The sequence below is a fragment of the Falco biarmicus genome, chromosome 2 (assembly GCF_023638135.1).
Source record: "Falco biarmicus isolate bFalBia1 chromosome 2, bFalBia1.pri, whole genome shotgun sequence".
Taxonomy (NCBI): domain Eukaryota; kingdom Metazoa; phylum Chordata; class Aves; order Falconiformes; family Falconidae; genus Falco; species Falco biarmicus.
The window spans coordinates 96,459,757-96,477,617 of NC_079289.1; the positions used below are offsets into that span (position 1 = coordinate 96,459,757).

General features: G+C 37.1%; 1 protein-coding gene across 4 annotated transcripts in view; it reads right to left on the reverse strand.

The window, feature by feature from the left end:
• The window catches only part of WWC3 (WWC family member 3), a 103,778-nt gene that overhangs the window by 26,832 nt on the left and 59,085 nt on the right, over positions 1-17,861 (reverse strand). For all 4 annotated transcript variants that reach the window (XM_056328433.1, XM_056328432.1, XM_056328431.1 and 1 more), the window contains exons 7-10: positions 14,943-15,092; positions 12,786-12,859; positions 3,351-3,593; positions 7-96 (exon numbers count right to left, since the gene is read on the reverse strand). In XM_056328433.1, coding sequence (XP_056184408.1) covers positions 7-96; positions 3,351-3,593; positions 12,786-12,859; positions 14,943-15,092 — 557 coding nt within the window. The remainder of the gene's footprint in view (positions 1-6; positions 97-3,350; positions 3,594-12,785; positions 12,860-14,942; positions 15,093-17,861) is intronic.

Below are 17,861 nucleotides of genomic sequence, written 5' to 3' on the forward strand. Positions count from 1 at the left end.
ACTCACCTTTTTAACTGGGAGTGTAAATATGAGGTTAAACGTGTAGCTTCTTCTAGTTGCATAAGCAAACAATTTCTCTTTTCCTGTAACAGTATCCTACAATTAAATAGATACATATTACTATTTTTCTTCATTACAGTAGCGCTGAAGAAGTGCTAGGAGCCTTCCAAATACAGAAAAATATTGTTGCATTGCAGTTTGGAATATAAAAAAGTTTCACTGTTTAATGAAAAGTTTTAACTTATGCAGCTCATATGAAGCAATGATAATTCCAGCAAGAACACAAGAACCAAGACACCAGAATTCTCAGACAAGAAAAGTAATTGAGGCACAATGTAAGAGTCATGATGTTGAAAGTACATTACAGCAATTAGCAAAGTCATAAAAAGTCCTAGGTAAAAACATCAGACTCTACAAGATTATTTTTTTCCCCTTGCATCAGCCTGATTGTGCCAGTAAAATACAGAGAACTACTATAACTTTCATTGCCTTGGCAGGAAAAAAAATATTCCAAATAGGCCTATTATCCAAGCTAATTAGTGTCAAATTTCAAAGATAAAAAGAAACTTTTTGGAGGACTTCTGTTAAGCAGTAACCACAAAATTCAACTTTAGGCTCTAATTCTAGTTGTTTCAAGTATGTTTAAATATAATTATATTTAAGCAGGTGATACAGCATATTGAATACCACGCTATGATAAAAATCTCTTGCTGCAACTTATTTTTTGCCCATTCTAATAACAAGCAGCTGAATTACTCAGTACCATTGCCAATGGGAATGTACCTATAATGCTGTCTCATACACCTATAAGATATCTTAAATTCTGTAATTTGAGATTATTAAGACTTCAAAGAACAGATTTTATCCACTGATATAATTTATACTTTTCCTTTCCATTTATCCTTTTTCTGAATCCAGAATTAGAAGTATTCCTGGTGGTTTGTTTTTCCAAGCCCAATCACTGAATTTCAAAATAAAATCAGGGTGGTAATCTGTTTTGTGTTGTACATGTTTATGTCCAAGGAAGTTACTGCTCCAAGCCCTGCATTCACAAGTTGGCTGGAAACCAGGGTTCTGACATACACTTTGGAGAAAGCATATCAAAACTTATTTCAGTGTTTCCATCCTTCCTCAACTGCAAAGACAGCTGTTAGAATTCAACATATTAATGGGCAGGAAAAACAAAACAAAACAAAAAAACCCGCACAACAAAAAGGGAGTCATTCTAGATAAAACAACAAAATGACAGCACTAGTTTCAATAAACTTTGTATGTTTAAGATACAAAAAAATATGTCTTTGTTAGCAGTAAAAACATAAATCTCTCAACTTCTTTGGCCTGCAAATTCATCAATTCGTATTCTGGCAAGGGGCTGTTGCGCTACACTCCAGCACTCCACTGCCCTCTGAGGAGGCTGCCTTCGTTGCAACCACACAGCAGAAGCCGCACACCCGAGCCCATGCAACACTGAAGCTCTTCTGCTTCTGTGGACCCCAGACAAGATTAACCAAGTGGTGCAAGGAAGGCAGGAGCTCAGTTATGTAAACTTATATGACAAAGGCACTGCATGAGGAAACCAAAAGAAAAAGACAAATGGATGCAAGAAGCTTAACTGACTCAAAAGCTTGCAGGGAAAAGAAGGGTTATCTACACCACCTACTTTAAAAAATACACTTAGGAACCTACATCCCACAGTCACCAATGCTGTATGGTAGGTACCTGCGCTAAAGGGCAAGTGATGCCTCCAACCCACACCACCAGCCAAACTTAAAAAAAAAAAAATAAAATAAACAACCACCACCACACCCAAAACCAAACCAACCAACCAACCAACAAAAACCCACACCAATTAAACCCCACATCTATCATACAGATTTTAAGGTAATAAAGTTCTGCACATAATTCAGCGCCTTTAAAACTCAGTAACTGAACAGAAAAGGTAATTATTTAAAGAGGAAAGTTCTTTGTATTTCACCATTAGGAGAAAGTGGAAATAGAAAGGAGAACTAGGAATAGTTTTGGTTGTTCCTGAGCCTAAAACAAACAAATAAATAAATTAGGGCTACTAATAGTTAAGTTTTCTTCCATTTTTTAATAAAAAAATAGAGCACCCTTCAATATTATTCTAACTTCTACTCAACTTTTTGCTAGCATTTGAAATATCAAGTATCACATTGGAACACTGGTTTCCACAGCATGAACTACATGGAAAAATAGCTTGGCCTTCTTTCCAACATAGTATGCACTACCTAACATGAGAGCCCAAAAACAACAAATAAAACTTACTACACGGCAGTGTAAAGTGAACTCCCTTTTCTGTCAGCTTAAGCTGGAAATGCAATGTAACGATACTGCAAAAATTACAAAATATGTAACATTGAACTGTAGGCTGGCTGTGAATTTTCTATTTATTACCTGAATTTACTGTCTGAAGTAAGCGTTTTCAAAAGATCTGAAGCTTTTAAAATTTGTATATGGAAGGCACTTCCAAATATTTTAAAAGTGTCTTAATTATGTAAATATTAACCTTTACACAGAACACATTAAAGCTAGTTCATGTAGTTTTCCTCAAGTGTCAAACCTGGGGTTTTACCACTAAGAGAAGGAAGGCAAGGAAACAAGTACTTTCTTGCTTTCACTGGAAGCAGTCTATGGTAACAAGAAGAGGTGAAGAGGTTTTGTCCATTTCTTTGGCTACAAGAAAAACTGTGCAACTTTGAAATAAACATAGTGTTTCCATTAATATGTTTGGGGGGTTGTATGATTTTACATATAACTTGATATTTAAGTTTTCAAGAATGACTCTATTTACTAGTTCTCTGAAGGTTAGAGTTGGGATGTGGTCCCACTGCTGAGATTGCAAATTAAAAGGAAACATTTACTTACAAAAGGCAGTAAAATCTTAATTATTTAACTTTCCAGTCACAAGGCAGGAACCAAACATAGGAAAGGATCTTTGTTCTGATGCTTTCGGAAATGAATGTCACTCCACTGCAAAATCTTTCACTATCCAGGTACTGTTATTCAGGTCTCCATTATCAGACAGTATTACTCAGACTTTTTCCAAGCATTTTTTTGTGACTCTCTTCTGATCTATTCTTCCTATTCAGAATTTTTAGACAAATGAAATGAGAACTAACTAGTTAACACCACCCTAAGTCTCCTTCAGAAAACTTCAAGCCCGACATTAAATAATGGCAGCCAGGAGCAGTCTTTTCCTTTTTTGAAAGCAAATTACTCTAGTAACATTTTTTTTTTTGTTTCTGAAACAGTGAAATTCCCTACTCCTGCTTTTGAAACTACATGTATGGATCTTATAGTAGATAAGAAAACAATTTAAGTCCCCAAACCTTTCAGTGGCCCCATGAGCAGATGTTGCTCGAGCCCGCTGAATTTCATCCTCCAAGCGCCTTTTCTCTTCCTCCAAACGTGCAATGTCTTCTGGGGATCGTCTCTGCTGACTGATGAGCTGCAGCTCCTGAAGAAGAGCCTCCTTCTCTTTGATGAGCTGAAGACGGTCCCTGTCCGCTTCAGCCATTCCTGGCCAAGATTCATTATCTAGCAAGGCCAGCTGCTGTTGTATATTTGAAACTCTTAAAAAGAGGATAAATATATTTCAAAATGTAGAAGAGACAATGATGAAGACAATAAAGAGGAAAAATATCAAAATGTGAAGATTGTTGACTTTATGATTTTTTTTTTCTAAAATTCAAAACAAAATTGAATGGAGTTTGGAAGGACTATTCATTTCTGGGTGTTTTTTTTTGGTTTGGGGATTTTTTTTTTCCTGTTTTGTGGGTTTTATAGAACTGCAAGTGCTCCTAAGTGTGTAGCTGTATAAGAACTACAGTGCATTTATCTATTACATGGACAATATCTGTCTTTATGGCTTTCTCATTTTTTATTAAATCAATTCATATTTCAGAGCTCTTGAGTTTGCTGCCTGTACAGATGAAGAAGTTGATCATAATTTCATTTCTCATTCTTCTACTACTGGATCTTAACTCGGGATTTCAAAAGTCCAGCAAGAAGTTGAAGAGGATGAAGGGAAGATGCTTATCTAGTGACAAAAGGTCCATATATTCATGATCAACTTGTAGAGGAATGGTTCCAGGGGCTGAAAATATTAGGCAGTCCTGACCAACATCAAACGTTTAAGAGTAAGCTGTCAGTAAAACAAAAAAATATATTGGTCTAGACAAAAGATATATTGGTTACAAAACACAACGGCTTTAGATGGATCCATCATCAAATCAAGCAATAAATATGCTAACTTGATTTTTTTTCTAATAGGCTTTATAGCCAAAAGTAGCTTCCTATACCTCAATGTGATGGACCGTTACATTTTAAGAAAATGTTCTGCTAAAAACAAATTTTGAACTTTTACAAATATTACAAAGAATCCTAAATGTAGAAATTTCACAATTTTTTCTTTTGGCAATATCAAAAAGTATGTAAGCATAACAGGGAGAACACTTTTACTGCTAGGTATTTATGCTAGGTATGTGGGCAATTTAGGCACTTTTGAATCTTACAGTTAAAAGAAAAGTAAGAGACGGTCTAGCTTTCTCATTTTTGAACATTTGAAACTAAAGAACTGTATAACAGTTATGCAGTTGTACACTTCAGTTTCGTCTTGACTTTGAAATGGTAGCACTCAAAGTTCAGTGCACCATAGAAGATTTATCACCCTTTAAATAAATAAATAAAAGCACATTTAAAGCCAGCCATAAAAGTGGGATATGCATGCATTCTTTTGGTAAGTTAAGTAATCTTTTGTCCAAAATATCTGGTAAAAAAGGAAAGATAATAATAAACAAAGCAAGGTAAAAGCACATAACAAACAGAAGATCCACAGAGTGGTAACATGTGTTTAAGAATAAAAGAAAAGGCACAGACATGACAAAGGTAAGTTTTTCCCCATCTAAAAAGAAAACCTCATGCAATGTTTATTTCATACTGACATCTGGAAAGCATTTGGCTATCTTATTATCAGGGGAAGGGAAAAAAAGTATCAATATAAGTAATTCTGCAATGACTGCATTCATGTATGAATAAGAATTTTACTGTGACTTTTGTCAAATAGATTCCCCCCTCCCCCTTAGATTTCATTTACAGCAAGTAAACAACTTGGATATTATGTTATGTTTTAGTCTAAAGCAGAATACTTTATCAAGCCCTTCAATACCATTTCCTCCTCCTCGCATTAATAACAAACTTCCTGCCAATAGCTACTGAAAGCACCATTGTGAATCGATACGTATATTCCGCAGATTTCATGCTTCAGCTATTGTGCCTGAATTCCAGATGCAGCTTCCTGGAGAACACCTCACCCCATCAAGCAAAAGTCAGGGCCAGGAAAAGTGAGCAAAGTCAGGACCCCTTCTCTCCCCTTCCCAGGCTGCTGCGCAGTTAAAGATTTAGTAAACACTCCTGAAGGCATATACAGCTTGATTTTCAAGTGTTCAGTGCCAAATGAAACAAATGGGGACTCAAGGTCCTTTCAACAGAATTACAGAATTCAGGTACAATTGAGTTACATCTTGGCAAGCGAGTGTGAATCAGATGAGCCCTGGCAACATAGTTTGAGTGACCATGCTCATAAGCTCTTACACAGCCTGTGGATGAAAGATGACGAGGTGTGTCTGGTGAAGTCTCTGGGTGGTTTTATAAGGTAACTGAAAGACTGACTCTCCTTCATTTTAACAGTTACAACTGTTTTGCTAGCTTTTTTTCTAATGCAGGGTGGGCTGAGTAAGAAGCTGATCATAAGAGCAAATAAATGCTAACACAAGCAACAAGCAAGAAAGAAGTACCAGCATGCGACAGGGGAAGGTGGGATCCCCCCTTCCAGTGCTGTAAAGTAAAACAACACCCTCAATACAAGAGGTTTTAATTTAGACTCTTGGTCTTGCTGAGAGCACATAACACCCTTTGTGTATGACATTCCAGTTTGTTTGTTTCTTCCTCTCAATTTCTGTTACGATGATACCTTGAAAGTAGAAAGTTGTTGTACAGTAACTTATTTATAGTGTTATTAAAGGGAAAAGTACTGCTGTGGACAAGGTTTGTATCACTGAAGATTTTCAAAATCCTATTACAGTATTTACTTTGATTCCCTTGACACTATTAACATTTGAGGCAGCTCTTCTTATCTCTACATTTTGCCTTTAAGCAAAGAAAAAGCACTTGCAAAACACTACATAATGCAGGAATCTGTTGGGAGGGAAACTTCATCACCAATAAGCCAGTTTTCTGCAACCTGTATTTCCTGCAAATGAACCAAAGGTTTTGGGGAATTCTGTTGCTTGCTTTCCACTAAGGACTCCCTCCGCATGGTCAGTTGTTCCAAAAAGCTACCAGTGATAAACTTTTTAAAATTTATCTCCCTGGCTAGAAAACATCCCTAAGGGCTTTTATGGTCTCACTGAAATGAAGAAAAATATCTGAGCAGATATAATAAAACATAATAAAACCTCCTTTTGAGCATGTTTCATAATTGCAGTTTGTCTTCTCCTAACACAAGTTTTTCCCTTCCAATCACAATAAATCCATAAATAAGCAACTTCACTGTGCCCGTCCACGCTAGATTTTATACCTATAATATACCAGTCATTCTCACTGCTGGTATGTTAGAAAAAAAGCAGCTGCTTTGCATTTTCAGACTCAATGCATACATTCACCTACTTTAAACATCCACTTAAATAAATCAATGACTAGACACAGATTGCAATTTAAAGAAAATAAATTTATGAAGTTGGTTTTTCAAACTTATTTTTCCTTCCTATTGGAAACACATAATTCCTTCTCATTCCTTTCCTATTTTTTTAAAAGGTACTTCTTAAGAGTAATCACTGTAAAAGTGTACTTTTATCTGGCCTAATGCCAGACACTGAGGTCTCTACTGATAGGGCAATTTAACATATTCCTGGGGAAAAAACAGTTAATTTTGAGCCGTCAACATTCCAGGCATTTTGCCCATTCCCATCCTTGCATAACAAGTGCTGAGGAGCTTGCATTCCAGGCTCGAGTAGGTGGTATCAAATGACTCCTTTCCTAGGTAGGCAGACCGACTTGCTGCTTATTTCAGTATTTAAAAATTTCAAATGGAGATGAATATAACAGCTCCTGTTCAGCAGAAAAGCAGGAGGGGCACAGGTGGGATGACAAAGGTTTAACCTTGGTGATCTTAAGTAACTGATTTGAAATGGCAAACTTGCCCTGAGATGGCCATACTAACGTAGCTAGAATGATGCCTGGCCCAAGATAATGTAGATGTAATAGCATAAGGGTAGAGATCAGTACAGCCAGTAGTTTACTACACAAACTATATCATGGGCGGGGTAGGGGGAAGCATGTATTTCCAGAATTCACAGCATGTCTGAATTGTTATATCTATCTATCTATCTATATATATATATCTATGCAGACCCCCCTTGACAAAACTGGGCAAATCCTTCTGTCATTGGAAATATCTGGGGTATCTAAAAGATTTTGTTAGCGTCTAGAACATAATTTTCAAGACTGCTATATGAACCCAGCACTAACGAAATTATACTGCTGAGCTCAAGAACATTTCTGTTTAGAAGAGGTTATGTATTAAAATACAGCATGAGAAGTGAGACTTAAGTAAAAAATTACTTTTTGTGACATGAAAGAGTTACAACTACAATTAATCCCATGTTTAGAGCATTACTGAGATTATGAACAAGAGGTGTCCTTGGATGGGAAATACTCTGAAGCAATACAAAGGGTCCTAACTCATGCTTGTGAAAGAAGCAAATATGGGTATGCTACAGCTGGCACTTCCTAACCTACAAGTTCTGGTCTTTCTAGCTTAAACAAGTTCTTCAGACTTACTTCGTTTGAATTTTCTAAGGGAAGAAAAAAAAAACCAAACCCAAACCCAAACCCAACCAAAACAAACAAAAAAACCACGAATAACACCCCTATATTTAAATGCCTAGACTTTTGGGTGACCTATCAGACCATTCTATAGCTGAGGCCTTTGTTACCTGTGGGATAAGGCCACCGGTGGGGATATAAAAAAAACCCCACAGTTATGATTTGGAGGAGAATAGTGTCTAAAATCATGTGAACACACAGAAATGATCAACATAAATCAGTCCAGCTTACTCTTTTCCTTAGGTTTATAATGGGACCCAGTTCTCTGCCAGTTCAGGTAACAGAACTTATCCCATACGCAATACTAGAGGAGGTAGCTGTGGGACTGAAGACACATAAGGAAGGGTGTAAAAACTCAGTAATTTCTGGTATTTACAGACCCTCTTGAGAGCAAATTATGATTTACATCCAAAGAAGGGAAGGCTAGAGAAAGGGGAAGAAAGAAATGGAAAGAACAAGAAGCTGGGGAACTCAGCCAAATGCTCACAAAATTTCTCCACTGTGTCTACTTTGGCTGTTCCTGCAAGTATGTGGCACTGTGGCTTTGGCGGACAACACCAGCATGCTCTGTAGAATATCCAGCCTTCCTGGCAGCCTGATTCAATAACAAGGAGGTCTTAAAGTGGCTTAAGACACTCATGAAACCTTTAAACTTCACTGGCATTTTGCAGATAAAATTAGATATTCACTTTTAGGAAAACTGCAAAGCATGCTAAAAGCAATAGAGACAAATTAGTATTTTCCCCAATTCACAGGTAAACTGGCATAATGAAAACTTCAGATGTTTCAAGAGCATGGCTCAGCTCCTCTTAGAAGAAAAAAAAAAAAACCCAAAAACTTTTGTGTTTAAAATCTGACACTGGAAGATTTAGGTTTAGCTGGCATGCCTGAGCCATGTATTTATGAGATATGAGATAAATTACTTTATCCCTAAATCAGATTTTCAGATTAGTTTAGCAGAATAAAGCATACAAATCCACTGAATTTTGCTAGAAATTAGGCAGTTACACTTTGAAACCTGCCTACACAAGGTGAATTTTAACAGGAAAATACCTGTGTTATTGTATCAGTACTTGTAATACTGCTCCCAATATTCAACCAACATGTATTTTGTCAGTATAAGCACAAATTGCACTGATATACTTCTGCTTGTGCTAGTGCTTTTAAAAGCCCAACTGGAAATTAATTCCAGTATGAGACAAGTTTGTAACAAAGTAACTATTCAGCAACTATACTGAAAAGAAAGAAGTAACATTCTTAAAGGGAACATGGAAATATTAAGCATGGCTGAGGAGGAAGCTTTTTCAAGACTACAATTAATCTGTTGACAGCCACTGCAGGATTTAAACAATTGAATTGAAAAATAACATCTTTGAATTCAAATTTACAGAAGGCATAAACAAATTACTGCTTCTGCACCCCAATTAGATAAAATGGTTGGATATGCTTGTTTTATTTCATTAAAGTCAGCTACCATCAGACTGGATTATAAAAAAACACAAAACAAAACAAAAACAAACACAGGTAAAAATTTTGGTGCTTCTTACCAGAGGGATCATTTTTGATCTATTGATTAATATACTTCATAGGATATGAGGCACTGCAGCAATGACATTTCATGATATTTTGCTAATAGACTTCATGTAGTCATTGTACTGAACTGCACAACTGAAGAGTTATCAAAGAAAAACAATTTGCTTTTGATTTCTCCTTCTATGAAACAGTCTATTCAGAAAAGTGCTTGAGGGGTATAGTTTCCAGTGTGCAAATGCTTTCATGAGAGGTGGTCTCACTGAAATAGCAACTGAAACTAAAGACGGTATTTATCCAGGCAGCTAGGGGCTGTCTGTTCAAAAAGACGGGCCTCCCTTCCTCCTGCTTCTCTGGAGGGCCACACTGACAGATCTGAGAGAAGAAATTTCATGGAAATAAGGTACAGTTTATTTAAAAATAATGGGGGGGTAAGAGAAGAGTAAAGAGCTGAAAAAAAGTGATTGAGCCTCTCTTCAGCATGATTGGTGAGCTAAAACAGAATTTACATGCCTCCTCCCAGAGCCTGATCAGACACAGGAGAAAGGACCTCTTCCCTAGCATGCTGAAGATGTCAGAACCCACAGCTCACAACATCTGAAATACCCATGGGAAAAATTAAATTGCAAACTATCCAACTTCCTTGCAGTGGGAAACTGAAGGGACGAAAAAACAAAAAAGCAGCTATGTGAATGTCTTAATTTATGCAAAGGCCAAACCACTCAGTAGTTAGATTTTTGAAGGAGGAATTAAAATCACATTATCTTTTATGAGGGAGGAGAGATATTTTGGAAGTATAAGCCAACTTTTCTACTATCACTGAGTCTCATCTCCTGAATTCCTCAGGATAGTTCATTCAGAAATCCCAACACTGCACTTACTTGCTCAGACATCATATACAGAGAACATACTTTTTTTTAAAAAAAAAAAAAAAAACAAAAAACTTCTTTACTACATATGGCAAGTATTTTGCTTCTGTCTAGAGTTGTATGATCTTCTGTCTAGATTCACAAGAGTGACTAAAATGCAACACATTGCCTTTCAGTTTGTGGGGCTTTTTTCCCCACTTTTCTTTAAGGAAAAGATACTTTTCTCCTACAGTCTTTTCAGTCTCCCATTAAAACTTGGAAATAAGATAGTTTGCCTGTTGTACTTATTTGCTATATGTTTTCACACCCCATTTGACAAGCAAGTAGTCATAATATACTGCTTTGCAATTGTGACATACTGTAGCATTTTAATTTTCTACGTTGTAGATTTTAATTCATCGCAGCACATTCTATCACCCACACTGCAGTAACAGTAGATATTTCACCAGCCAAGGGAGACCGAACACAAAGATATTTAGTAGAGACAAAAGTCCTACAGAAATGCCAGCAAGCTAAGGGGAAGGAATGCATGATAAATGAAGAATGCAACCACAGAGATAACTGGTAGGGGCAATGAGCTTTATGCAGTTCCACTCAAAAGCCGAAAGCTGATTACTTCCGTACAACATACTGGGCAGAATAAGGCTACTATTTTAAAGTAACTAACATGTTTTTGCTAAATAACAGCCCATTGTCAGAGCTGTGATCCTGGGACAGTAAAACTACCCTTACTGCAATCACTATTCTCTAGTTGGAAGGTTAGTTACCTGGATTTTCTACACTTAACATCAAACCCCAGCTCACTTCTGATGTTCAGATATACTGCATTCCATGCAGAAACAAATGTTCAGCATTTCCAGCTGAGAAATGCTTCCGCTACTAAAAAAAAACCCAACAAAAAAAACCCCTGAAAATACCCCAGCACTCCATCTTCTCCCTGCAATAACACACAAGAAGAGAAGTGTTTTGAAAAACACATAGAAAAGGTATGTCAGAAAACAGAACCAAAAACATTAAGTATGATCTTCACAGCACCAGTGTGCTCTGCTAAACTTAGCAGTGTAAGACCAAATTCTATCCTTCTTTCAGCAACTGTCATGAAGCCCTAAATTATCAGTGAGCTATTAAGTGCTAAGGCCTAAGTCTGTGACCAAACAGGACACTGACAGGATTTTGGTTTGCCCTTTTTTCGCCCAATCATTTAGCCTTTACTAGGTAATAGTCAATGGTATTCACATGCAGTACTTTACAATGCAGGCTTTCATTCCAGTTACAAATCCTGAAGATTTAGCTGTGTATCTCTAACATGCCTGTACCAGTGTAAATTTTTTTTGAAGCCTGTACTGCATCCAAATGTGGGTAAATTTTCCAAGAACAACAACATTGTGAGTTGCTATAAAGCTTCCAGTACCTGCCAAGACATATGACAGCATTATGGTTTCCCCCACAGGAAAAGTCACCATAAAATGAAAAAAAAAAAAAAGAAAAAAAAAAAAAGGCAAAAGTACTAAACTTGTTCTGAGTGATGTAAAAAAACCTAGCAAAAAATAGACAAAGTTGAAAAGAAAAATCTTAACTTAAAAAAAAATTTTAAAACTAACGTTAAGGTTTTCAAAGCTAACTAAACAGAATCTTTTAAGTGTCAGACTATTTTAATAAAGGACTATTCTATCAGTACTAATTAAAATAATCATAAGTGCACAAAATTCCCGTGTTCAAGTCATCATCCAGACACTACTGTCCAGAATATGCAGCAAATAATTAAAAAACAATGAGGTTAAATAAGGACTTACTAAACTATACTAGTAGATGTTTTTAGTACTAAATAAGAATTAGGTTTACAAAGCCATGAAAAAACAATACAAGACTGACCTCCACCCACAAAAGAAATGCTTATAATAAGCAATTACATTGAATACTAGTGAAGAATTAACCTATTCCAAGTAATTATTCTTTTTATTTAACACATCTTTTTCAATATCAGCATTTATTTTTATGTATCCTTTTGTTCAGCTCTGAACATTTTTCATTTATCTCACAGGAAGTTTTGCATTCTTTCTTCATACTGAGATCACGACTTCAGTGCGTTAAACTTAGAACACAGGTATGCAAAGCTCCGAATATACCGAGGGAATAGGCTGATAAGTGTAAATTTAAAGAGTTTATACTGAGGTTTGAGAAGAAGGTGGAAAAAAACCCAACACAAAAAAACCCATAAAACAGTTCATAAAAACTACTGCAATTTTTTGTTTATACAAGTGTAGAATGGGGCTGACATTTGACTTTATCTCTGCAAACAAATATAATAATTTTATGATAAAGTCTTAAGTTTACCTAAGCTTTTATTAGCTGTGAACTACTCAACAGTAGGCAAATTAGTCTTCCTAAAGACATTTCAGCTAGGAGGCTGGTTCCAGTTCTACTTTGAAAACTATAATCACAAGAGTAAAAATAAAAACCAACAAATTTGTCTTTAATTACCTTTTCTTGGCCTCTTCATATTGCCAGTTCAGTCTTACTTTGTCTACAAGTCTTGTTTTGTCATCAAACCCAAACTTTTGCAGAGTTGAAGAACACAGAGAAAAAGAAAAAGAGAGAGAGAAATGAGAATTTAGAAACACTCTCATAATAAAAGGCATAACTGCCTCACTTACTGGACTCACTAAAAATTTTCAGTGCTTGCAGTAATAATAAAGATTAATTTTAAGCTTTAGAAATACAAAACTGGTTTATTGCCAAAAACACAGAAGCAAGCCCTTCCAATAAATTATGATCTTGGAAATAAAGGGTTAGCAAACAGGATCATAGATGAATGGTCACAGCTTTTCCATTTCATCCAAGCCTAAAACACAGAGAGTATTGTAATTGAAATATTTTACCACTTGATGCAGCTATTTTATGGATAGTTTAATTAGAAGTAATTCAGGTTACATTTACTGTACTGCAATATGTTACCCAGCACTTAGATCATTAGTGTGTTTTAAACGCTATCACAAAAGCATCACCTGATCCTTGAACCAGTCCTAGAAAGAAAGAACAGTTACACTACAACTCCTACTGTCTACAGACCAGTTTCTACAGCAACTTCTCTCCACCCAACAGCATCAGCAGTTTTCCTCTAAGGATGTATATGTACAATCTAATAGTTAAAACTCAAGTCCCTATCTAAGCACATTGCTGCACCTCTGGCTTTGTCATCTAACTGCTGCTTTTGCTCTCTTCATCATCACACATGTAAAAACTCCAGCTCTTTTTTACTCACATTCCACTACTAATAATTCAGGAAAACAATTTATATAATTATGTAATTTCCACCACCACCCCCCAACGACCTATATCTGATAAACACAATTTTCAGACTGTACTTAGCTTGTCTTGGATGGCATTCGATGTGTATTGTGAATAGAAAAATGCTGCTATGTTCCTTTTGGTAATTTGTTTTGGAATTGAATAATCACATCCACCACCAGTCTGAAAAATGACATCCCAAAGGCACCATCTACCTAACACACTGAAAGACAGCCTAGTGTTAGCTAAGTTTTCTTAGATGCTTTAGGAGTATATCTTCTTAAAAACATGGATTTTCTCTTCTGTAGAGGCCATCTGGAGATATGCAACCTGGCAGCTAGTCAGCAGTGAAAGAAGACAATAGACAAGAAATGGGATGATAAAAGCCTACAACTGAGAAGTTACACAGTTGAATAAAATTTCCAACCAAGAGTAGAATAACATCCAAACTACAGTACCAACCAACTACAAACAGGTTGTCTTCTGGCTTTATTGTCAATCTCATCCACAGAAACAAATGTTTTGTTGCTGAAGAACAGCTAGGCTGCCATAGTGTTAGTGCAAGCCAAATTTTTATTATTTGGAATACACAATTTCATTCACACAGAACTATTTCCAAGGAATGCTAATACATTCTTCTCAAATACCATATTTAAAGGCATATTTGAGCATAAAGGTATGGCAGACTAGATCAGAAATTTTGTTATTTTTTAAGAAAAATACTTGGAGACCAGCAAATAGTTCTCTTGTCTCAGAGAAAAGCAGCAGAAGTCTACACTACACCTTTGATGTATATGAATAACAATGAAAAGCATGATAAAACCAAGATTTTAAATAAATAAATATACACACCCATCACTACCAGAATACTAAAATCTCATGTTGTTGCACAATCAGGTCTCTACTGCAACTTCAAGCTGGTTAAAGCATTTCCTTCCTTCCTGCATCATTACAAGTATCAGTAAGTCAGAGCTGGTGACATGAAGAGAAGAGGTCCGTGGACACCTCAGTAAGAGCTGTTACTTATGAGATGAACCTGTGGTCACCAAAGTGAGGACACAAGAAGTGCTCTGCCATGCTGGCTGAGTCTGGGAACTGATTTTACCTGTCACTGACCTGCAAGCATGTTGCTAAGCCCCTGTGCCACACTCAAAAAGCAGAACCACAAAACACTGCTCGGATGCTCTGGGAGCAATAGAAAATGCAACTCCCTCACCACCAATATTGCTTTGGATTTTTTGTTCTGCTACAGCCAACACCTCTTAAATTAAAACAAGAAATAACGATGTATCACCACAGTAAAAAAGCAGCTTATTTTCTACAGCAAATGTCTCACATAGTAACACATACCTCTCCAGTGATGTCAGTCTGAGAACAAGCATCACAGTGTTGTTGAGGTAAACAGGAGTCACTGAGTGAACTAGAATTGTGCTGGAGATCCTGCAGGGAATCTGTAATACAACAGCTATTCCTGAATCCATCTGTTAACTTGGCCAGGCTCTATAGGAGCAGGGATTTAAAAGAAAAAAAAAAAATTAGAAAAACTGCTTTTTATAATCCTTTTATTAATAGAAAACAAAGAAAAACATTCTGTTTTAGAAATATGACAGGTAGCTTAAAAAAGACCTACTTACAGAAAGTGAAATTCATTGCAGTGTTATCAACATGCAGAAGCTTTGCTTTGAAATAAACCTCTCCTTTTAAAAGATGCATCTGACAGTAAACAGATTTTAAAATTACTTGTTTTAGATCTGTGCATGTTTTAGCTTTTATATAGCTTACAGTTCTCTCAATCTAGCAGCTGTCAACTTTCAAGCTAACTGATAGGGAAGACAAATGAGATTCATCTCCACTTTTGCCATCTTCTGCACAGGTTACATTCCTTAGCCACTACTGCTATCACATCCACCTTGTATTGATTGTATTTTTATGACAGTTGATTTCACCCTTGTGGTCTCTTACCCAAAGTTCACAGAGTTAAAAGGTATTTTACACTTTGGGTTAAGTAAGGGATATCTGCAACATATCTAGACAATGACACAAACTGTGAAGGTAAAGCAGAGACATCTAGTCTTTAAGGCGAAAGGGGAGTAAGAGACAATCACACAAAATAGGAACCATAACTTCTTTGACAATATAAGTGTGGTTGGAAGGTTCGTATAATTCCTTTTTACAAAGATAAAATTGTTAATATCACTTATTTTCTGATTGTGTATTCTTTTTCAAAAATTAAAGATAATGTAGTATCAATAACAAAATCACTGTGCAGAGTCATTTATGACAGAGGTCCTAAGTACTATGCGTTGAAAGAATGTTTAAAAAAAAGACATTAAGAAATTAAATTCTGTCCCTTCATCAAAAGTTAAAAGACTTCAAATTCACATCGAATTGCATGAAAAAGATTTCTCAGAAATTTGAAAAGCTATGTCATTTTATAAATCATAACATAATCAAACCACTTGGTTCTAAAAATACACATAAAAACTCAAAACCACTTACTCCAGTGCCTAAACTACAGAATCAGGGACAAGTCTGGAGCACTGTATTGGGAAAAGGCTGGCCCTCAGGTATCTCAGTGGCTCTGACAGCTGCTTATTAGCAACAAGCCCCCATTATTGCTCATATCCAATCACCAGGAGATCTCTCAGTCTTCAAAGTACAGTTTAAAAAGAGTAACACATCAATGCTGTCTTTTCTTACAACAAATTCATCAAGAGGACAAACCTGTGTAACAGCAACTGGTTGCTGCTCACAGGAACAGCAAGACCATCTTGAAGAAAAAAGCGTCTGGTTTCAGAGCCTAGGAAACATCCACAAATTACAGCAGGCCTGAAACTAGCCAAAAAAAGCAGCTTTTTCTGGTGGCCTCCATTTCCATCATACACAGCCCATCCCTTTGTTCTCATTATATACTAGTCCTCCCTCAGGCCTGCCTCCACTAGGGATGAAAGAAAGGGAAAATACCCAGCCTGGTGCAGGACGAACGAAAAATGAGTGGGCTCCCTAGCCACAAGAATGGGAGCCCTGTCCTCCTCCCTGCCGCCCCACCAACCACACACACTCTGTCTTCCTGGAATCATAGAATGGTTTGGGTTGGAAGGGACCTTTAAAGATCATCTAGTTCCAACCCCTCTGCCATGGGCAGGGACACCTGCCACTAGACCAGGTTGCTCTAACCCCCATCTGACCTGGCCTTGAACGCTTCCAGGGATGGGGCATCCACAGCTTCTCTGGGCAGCCTGTTCCAGTGCCTCACCACACTCATAGTAAAGAATCTCTTCCTTAAATCTAATCTAAATCTACCCTCTTTCAGCTTAAAGCCATTCCGCCTTGTCCTATCACTGCATGTCCTGGTAAAAAGTCTGTTTCCAGCTTTCCTGTAGGCCCCCCTTTAGGCACTGGAAGGCTGCTAGAAAGTCACCCCAGAGCCTTCTCTCCTCCAGGCTGAACAACCCCAACTCTCTCCCAATTAGGGAAAAGCAGGCAGAGATGTAGGTACACACCACGTGCTACTTAGCAAGCATGTGCTACTTCAGTCTCCATCTGGTGGTACTACAAGATGCAAGTGGAGCTGGGATTTGGTGCTCAGCACTGGCAGGGGCAGAGGACAGTGCAATGCCCAGCATGCTGGCAGTGGGACAAGGCTACCGATACCTGCCTCCAGAAGCTCGGTTTCCCTTGGGTCCCCAAAAAAAGCCAGTTCTACTGCCACCTCCCAATTGAACTGTGCCATCTTAGTATGAAGGACAAATAGTTTCTTCTCAGTCCTGAGACAGGAAAATTCAATTTCAAGTTACATTACCAAGAAGCCCTTAGCTAGCATCCCCTCACCCTCCAAGACCTGCTGCAAAATTAACTGCTCCATACCATGGCAAAAAGAAAACCAGTGACTTCCACTTTATGATAACTGAAAATTGCAGGTTCCTGACTAACTCTCTTTTTAAAAACTCAATAGAAATCACCCAGTCCTGTCAGTTTCCTGCTGTATGGAGGATCAAGATGGATCCCTAATGGGTTTAAAAAAACCCACAGAAACAATAATTTCCAATCATAGCTACACAAACATCAAACATCTAACATGTCCTCTTCCCAGTAAGTAGAGCCAGTAACATGAACAAAAACTGAGGATTCAGAAAGCCTGACGTTTCTCCCAAATAAGCTACGTCCCATCTGGCACCTTTGGCTAACACATTATATGTTAGAAGCATATGTTAACACCAAACATCTTGATGCCAGAAATTAAATCTAAACTTTTGCCCATATTTCAGC